The sequence below is a fragment of the Choristoneura fumiferana genome, chromosome 18 (genome assembly GCF_025370935.1).
Source record: "Choristoneura fumiferana chromosome 18, NRCan_CFum_1, whole genome shotgun sequence".
Lineage (NCBI taxonomy): Eukaryota > Metazoa > Arthropoda > Insecta > Lepidoptera > Tortricidae > Choristoneura > Choristoneura fumiferana.
In genome coordinates, this window is record NC_133489.1 from 1,033,171 (window position 1) to 1,040,844 (window position 7,674).

At 39.1% G+C, this 7,674-nt stretch overlaps 1 protein-coding gene across 1 annotated transcript; it reads left to right on the plus strand.

The window, feature by feature from the left end:
• Positions 1 to 2,304: 2,304 nt before the first annotated feature.
• On the plus strand, positions 2,305 to 3,979 carry LOC141438422 (uncharacterized). Its single transcript, XM_074102290.1, has 2 exons — positions 2,305 to 2,476; positions 3,069 to 3,979. The coding sequence occupies exons 1-2, from the start codon at positions 2,305 to 2,307 to the stop codon at positions 3,977 to 3,979; spliced, it is 1,083 nt and encodes a 360-aa protein (XP_073958391.1).
• Positions 3,980 to 7,674: the final 3,695 nt, after the last annotated feature.

Here is a 7,674-nt window from a genome sequence, read left to right on the forward strand (position 1 = left end):
GTCAAATTCTGTATCGGTTTATCCATTGAAAACTTGGGCGTTACACGAGAAAGCACTCTCCGACACCTAGCCATCAATCTTGATCGCGAGGACAGCCCTGAATCAGTTCACTGGCTTAATGTCAAGTAATAACCTCTATTTTTCCAACTCCGAAAGAAACGGGTCCGACAAATACCTTTGTCAGTCTTTGACAACGGCTTAGCCTGAATTTTAAAGAAAATCATTAAGTATTAAAAATGACGCTTTGATAATCAAATGGTTGAGAGAAATATGTTTCGTGACATGAAAGGGGATTAATAATTAAAGCCTTTTGATGGATTGCCTTGGGATTTGAATTGTTTTTTTTACTTAGATGATTTTGATAATATTGTACAGTACACACTGTCTTGGTCGGTTTCAATTAGGTTCTATATACAATTTTAACTGCCACAAGGTTGAAATAATGACTACTGGCAATGAAATAAAAATAATTACTTTACTCACCCGCGACGTTAGGATAGCTGCGTCAATGAAACAAATGTGCCTCCACGCTGTAAAAAATACCATCTCATTCATTACGCTGACGCGTTTCGAACTCAATCAGAGTTCATCATCAGAACAACAAGCAACTGTTAAAACAATAGTTTACAGAAGCGAAGCCGCGGGTAAATGCTAGGAAACCTAATTAAATGTGACATTTTCATAAAATAATAAAAGAATTGGCAACTGCTCGCATCCCAAGCCTCCATTCAGTTCGCACAAAGCCGACGAGCTCGCATTTAGTAATTCGACTGGCACCGTTAAAGCAGGATTAAATTGCTTGAACAGCGACGCACGAAAAATGTATGAAGAGCGGGAAGAGGGAGAAGCAATTAGTAAGGGGTATAATTCCCCAGCTCTCGTTTGCTTCCTACCCCACGACGAGACACTTTGGAAAAATTGGGCACCTTATTTATATGGCTTTTTATTTTAGGAGAATTTTGCGCCTTCTTTTTGCCGTGTCCTAAACGCGGGCTTAGTGCGGAAATGAGGAGTTCGTAATGAGCTCAGTATTTTGAGGAGTATGCTCTCGATTTTGTCGGCGCGGGCTTACGCCGCGGACGAAATGATGCCGTGCTAATGATTGCGCGAATTACTTATGTTTAAAATAGAAAAGAGAAAAAAGTATTAGCAAAATCGCGAATCGGTCTCAGCTCAGCATAGTGCTGGCCGTAGAGACTAACGCTGGTCTTCCGCTGTGACCGCTTGGCGACTTCACGGAAGGCGACATAAATTCAAAAAAGTAAATGTAAAAAGAAACAAACAGAAAGTAATATAATTTAGGTAAAATAATAACAATAATGAAAACAAACAGAACACAAAACCAGACAAAAGACACGTGTACAATAATAAATTATAAACAACACAGTAAAAGAGTCGACACACCACTCAACCATCCATAGACCACAGACGTCGATATACACAATCTGTCAATTGTCATGTCATATCTCATCTGTGGCCTATGCCGAATGTCAGTGTCACTAAACAGAACTGGTTACTGCTGTGCTTGCCTAACCTTAAAAATAATATTTAAAGTACTCATCATCATCATCATCATATCAGCTGTAGGATGCCCACTATTGGGCAAAGGCCTCCCCGATAGACCTCCAGTTGGTTCGGTTGGAAACGGCTTCAATCCACCACGAGCCAGCGGGTTTAACCACGTTCTCCGTCCACGTTGGTGAACGTCCTCCGTTGCGCGTGCCGACCCGCGGTCTCCATTCAAGAACTGCCCCAACTGCTATCTGTAGGTAGCATGCTTGTTTCCATGTTTAAAGTACTGCAAACTGTTTGACCAAAACTAGTATCTATCTGCAACCAACTATTGGTAAAATCCTTATTCAAATCGTTCACGTTGTAAACATTATGGAAGAGCATTGAGTATTATTGGATTGTTCAGGAGGAAATAGTAGCTGCACAGGCAGACCAGACGTAGAATGCGACTCTTGTACCTAATTTTTTAAATAGATACATGGGTAAGTCACGTGTTAATAGTCGACGTATGCCCGATATACTAGTGTTAGCTAATATTATACTCGCATTTTGTCCTTCGAGATTAGCATAGAACATATGTAGTGGCACGTACGGTGACGCCATTATCGCACTTTATTTGAGGGTATTTTTTTTTTTTTTTTTTAAGGTAGTTTGAGGTTATGTCTTTATGGTAGCCAAGCCCTGCCATCATTCACGTTTCAGTGCTCCGCCTGTTCGCACCTCAATAAATATCAAATCTAAAGATTATAAGTTGTTTCTAATTAGGTAGCCATCTATATATCTACTTTCAAGATGCCGAAAAGAAAACATCAAGACAACGAAGAATACGATAGCATCGCTCGAAAAATAAAACGGTTATCAAGAAAACTAAAAAAAGCGCGCCCTAGGCGGCGTATACTTAGTTCTGGTTCGTCATCGACGTCTCCGGATCGGAATTCGGCGATTTCGCTGATAGCACAAGAAGGTATGTACCCAACCCACATAGTTAAATATTAATGGAAAAAGTGTTAATCAGTATTCATATCGACGCGTCCTTTTTTAGTAATGCGAGCTACTACCAGGGTAGTTACTTTACTATTTAGCGTCGGTATAATGATACCTACGTACGGTTATTTTTGTAAAAAATTGATAAGATTCACACGCCACGGGCGGCCTAAGGGCACGCCACGGGATAAAGATGCACAAACTAGTAATGCGGACCGCTATCAGGGTTGTCACTTTACTAGTAAGCGCACGTGCAAGCTTAGTAATGCGGGCCGCTATCAGGGTTGTCACTTTACTAGTAAGCGCACGATAATAATATCCTGTAAATGTCAGTGTTTTTTAGACATTAAATTATGTGTGGCGGGTTACCTATGGGGTATGTCACCACAAAAAAGCGCAATGTTAGAAATGCAGGCCGCTAACAGGGTGGCCACTTTACTAACAAACGCTCGGTATCTACTGCCTATTAAACATGATGGCTCGGTATCTACTGCCTATGAAAACACAGGCAACAGAGCTGTGGAAATTGCTCGATAAAGATGTTAAGACGTATCTATTACGTTCTTTTACAGACAGCCAACACGAAAATTCCCAACTGGAAGACCAAGATGTGACTCAAGAGCCGGAACCGGAACCATCTACTAGCACTGCAGAACCAGCATCGACTAATGTCGAAACTACTAACACAGACACCCCATTGGTGTCTGAATTGGACGAAGAAACCCTACTCATATTAGGAGATGATCCGTCTGCCACGCAAAATTACGGCAAAGACATCCAAGCGGCGTTAGCGGTTCGTCTTCAACATATCGCCACAATGGGGCTTACTAAAGAACAGCGTAAAGAGCTACAAGATAAACACTTGCCTCCCGCTAACTGTACACTTATAAATGGGCCCGTGCTTAACCCGGAAATAAAAGCCGCGGTATCAGATGTCATTGCAAAAAGAGATAAAGGTATTGAACATAAGCAGAACCAGATGGCAAATGCCATCTCGTGTATCGGAGAAGCGATATCACTCCTCATATCATCAGAAGAAAAAAATCCGACCTTGATGAAACTACTAATGGATGCTGGCCGCCTCTTGTGCGACTGCCAACACACAGATACGACCGTTAGACGTATGTTCATACTTAACAGCCTCAAAAAAGATATGAAGGATCAACTTCAATCGACAAAAGTCGACAAGTACCTATTCGGCCAAGACTTAGCCGACACACTTAAGTCTGCTAAAGCCATTTGCAAAACTGGCGCTGAATTAAAGACTGCTCCAGTTAAACCACCTGTCAAAAAACCGCCACCTAAAACGGCGGCAAACCGAAGTTATTTGTCCCCAAATTTAAACTGGAAGGCTCCAGCCCCGGGCCGCAGGCAGCCGGCGCAGCAGTGGAGCCAGAGGACCAGGGAGCCTGCTTATCCGAGGGGGCCGCCCGCCAGCTCCTCGAGGACGTCGTACGCAGCGCCGAATCGCGGGCGCCGCTAGACATGGTAAAATACGCTGGCAGACTATCTTATTGTTATAATGAGTGGTCACAAATGACTTGCGACCCTGACGTGTTATGTTGGATTTCAGGATATAAAATTCCTTTTGCCCGAAAAGTCATTCAAACCATCCAACCTAGAAATTACTTAAATTCAAATAATGAATTATGCAGATATAATGAATGCATTAATAATTTATTAAAAAACGGTACCATCTCGAAATGCAAACCGTGTCCAGATCAATTTTTATCAAACATATTCTTAAGACCAAAATCGAACGGCAAAGATAGACTAATACTTAACTTAAAGAACCTTAATAAATTTATCGACACTAAGCATTTTAAATTAGAGGACGTACGCACGGCTATAAAATTGATTTCTAAAAATAGTTTTATGACTACCTTAGATTTAAAGGATGCATATTTTTTAATAAAAATCCACGACGATTCCAAAAAATATCTCCGCTTTCAATGGAATAATAATCTGTACGAATTTAATGCTTTGCCGTTCGGACTTTGTACTGCACCCTTCGTATTCACAAAAATTATGAAGGTTGTCGCTAAATTGCTTAGAGCCAGCGGTCATATATCAACTATATACTTGGATGACCTTTTGTTGATATCTGACACTTTTGTTGATTGCCAACAAAATAGAATGGACACAGTGAAATTATTGAATGCATTGGGGTTCATAATTAATAGGGAGAAGAGTAGCAATCTTCCAAGCACTTCATGTAAATTCTTGGGCTACATTATCAACTCTAAAGATCTCCAAATAAGTCTACCCACAGAAAAACGTTTAAAGATAAAAAGAGAAATTCAAAAATTCAAACTGTTAAAGAGATGTAAAATTAGAGAATTTTCACGGTTATTAGGTCTGTTAACATCTGCTTGTCCAGCCATAGAATATGGCTGGTTATATACTAAAGAACTTGAACGCTCTAAATTTTTAAATTTAAGAAATACAGATGACTATGATATTTATATGAATATACCCTCCTCCTTATCATCCGACTTGGAATGGTGGTATACTCATATTGATTACTCGGTAAATACGATAAAAAACGACGACTACTATTTGGAGATCTTTACGGATGCCTCAACTACGGGGTACGGGGTCGCGTGCGGGGAAGATACAGCCTCTGGTCCATGGAGTGAGGACGAGCGGCGGCAACATATTAATTACCTAGAGCTGCTAGCCGCATATTTAGGCCTTAAAATTTTCACAGGGACGTTACGAAATTGTCAAATACTATTGCGTATTGACAATACAACAGCTATTTCCTATATAAATCGTATGGGAGGTGTACAATTCCCTCATCTAACACAAATCACAAAACAAATATGGCAATGGTGCGAAAAGCGCGCCATATTTATTTATGCATCGTACATACGTTCCGCTGACAATTCGGTAGCGGATGCCGAGTCCAGAAGGATCCACCCAGACATTGAGTGGGAACTTGTGGATTTGAACGCATTATAAATAAATTTGGACTGCCGGAAATTGACATTTTCGCAAGCAGATTAAATTTTAAATGTCATAAATATATCTCCTGGCATAGAGACCCTGATGCCTACGCAATAAATGCATTCACAGTTTCGTGGTCCAAATTTTATTTTTATGCCTTCCCGCCTTTTACCGTCATTTTAAAAACATTACGTAAAATAGTGAACGACAAGGCAAAAGGTATTATGGTTGTACCCATGTGGCCCACACAACCCTGGTACCCCCTATTTAGGCGTATGCTTATATCAAAGCCCATCATATTAAATCCCGCTCGTGGTAATGAGTTAATTTTGTCTACTTGCAGCGATCGCAGTGTACACCGAAAGATTACCCTGGTTGCCGGGATATTATCTGGACATCACTCTTGAGGCGAAATGTTCCGCCCTCTGCCAGAGAAATTATGATGGCTTCATTAGCTGATAGTTCAATCAAACAGTATAACACCTGTTTAAAGAAATGGTTTATATTTTGATCGATTAATAACATAGATATGTATGAAGCTTCAGTTAATAATATAATACAATTCCTAACTGAACTTTTTTACGACGGTGCACAATATGGCACAGTGAATAGCTGCAGATCCGCTCTGTCCTTGATACTGGGCAGTCAGGTTACAGAAAACGATAGCATTAAACGTTTCTTTAAAGGTATATACAGACTACGCCCACCATTACCTAAGTATAATGTTACTTGGAATACGTCAACAGTGCTTAACGTAATAGAAAGATGGTTTCCAAATGAAACACTTTCTCTAGAAACTCTATCTAAAAAACTAATAACGCTATTAGCTCTTGTCACGGCACATCGCGTTCAAACATTTTCTAAAATTAATATAGAAAACATTGAAATATCATCTGACATTATCAAAATTAAAATTCCCGATCAAATTAAGACTTCTCGTGTAGGATCGCTGCAACCAATGTTGATCTTACCCTTTTACCAAATCAAGCCTGAAATCTGCCCTGCAAAGACCTTGCTAGCATATTTGGAAATGACAAAATTATTACGTGGGAACCATAAATGTCTTTTTATTAGTTTTAAAAAGCCACACAATATAGTAACAGCACAATCTTTAAGTCGCTGGATTAAGAATACACTAAAAGAGTGTGGTATTGATGTTGAGATGTTCTCTGCTCATAGCACCAGGCATGCAGCCACGTCGCAGGCACACAAGATGGGAATTAGTTTAGATATGATTCGCCAAACCGCCGGTTGGAGTGGGACTTCAAGGACCTTTGGAAGGTTTTATAGTAGAGAAATCCCTGAAACTACAAACTCTGAATCATTTGCCATTACTATTTTGAATAAATCATTAGCGGATAATGATAACGTTGATTAGCAGCTTATTATATTATTATAACTGAATAATAGTTACTAGATTATACTGTCTGCCAGACACATTTTGAGTATAATGTAAATCATTATTATTTATAAGAAAATTGTATATTTAAGTTACTAATAGATATCTTTATCTGAAATTACTAGTTTTTTATTCGAACATTTTGAATCATATTTATAGATACGTATCTCAAAGTCTACATATGTTCTATGCTAATCTCGAAGGACAAAATGCGAGTATAATTGATGATTAAACGAACTTACCTCAAGTGAAGTTCTATCATAATTATACGAAGCATTTTGTCCGAGAGATTAGCATCCCTCCCACCACTACCCTTACATTATAGTGTGTTTAAGGGGCTCTGAACTTAATGATGGCAGGGCTTGGCTACCATAAAGACATAACCTCAAACTACCTTAAAAAAAAAAAAAAAAAAATACCCTCAAATAAAGTGCGATAATGGCGTCACCGTACGTGCCACTACATATGTTCTATGCTAATCTCTCGGACAAAATGCTTCGTATAATTATGATAGACTTCACTTGAGGTAAGTTCGTTTAATCATTCATTGAGTGACCACTTTCTATCCCACGGTGTCAAAGAAACACAAATGTAACGAAAATAAAATAAATCGAAAAATTTATTCTGAAATGGGTACAATATATAAAATAAATAAAAGCGTGCGCCCTAGGGGATTTTACGTTGCTTTCAGATGAAACTATTGGAACGGAATCTGATTTTTTAAATTGCACCTGTTCTACGACATGACTGAAATTGCACAAAGCTTTTCTACAGTTGTCATTACTTTATGTTTGACCAAAGTTTTGTTAAAGTAAAAACATTTTCAAAAA

Coding starts and splice junctions, on each gene's coding strand:
- LOC141438422 (XM_074102290.1), top strand. CDS start 2,305: ATGCCGAAAAGAAAACATCAAGACAACGAAGAATACGATAGCATCGCT. Junction 2,477..3,068: donor TTCGCTGATAGCACAAGAAG/GTATGTACCCAA, acceptor GTTCTTTTACAG/ACAGCCAACACGAAAATTCC.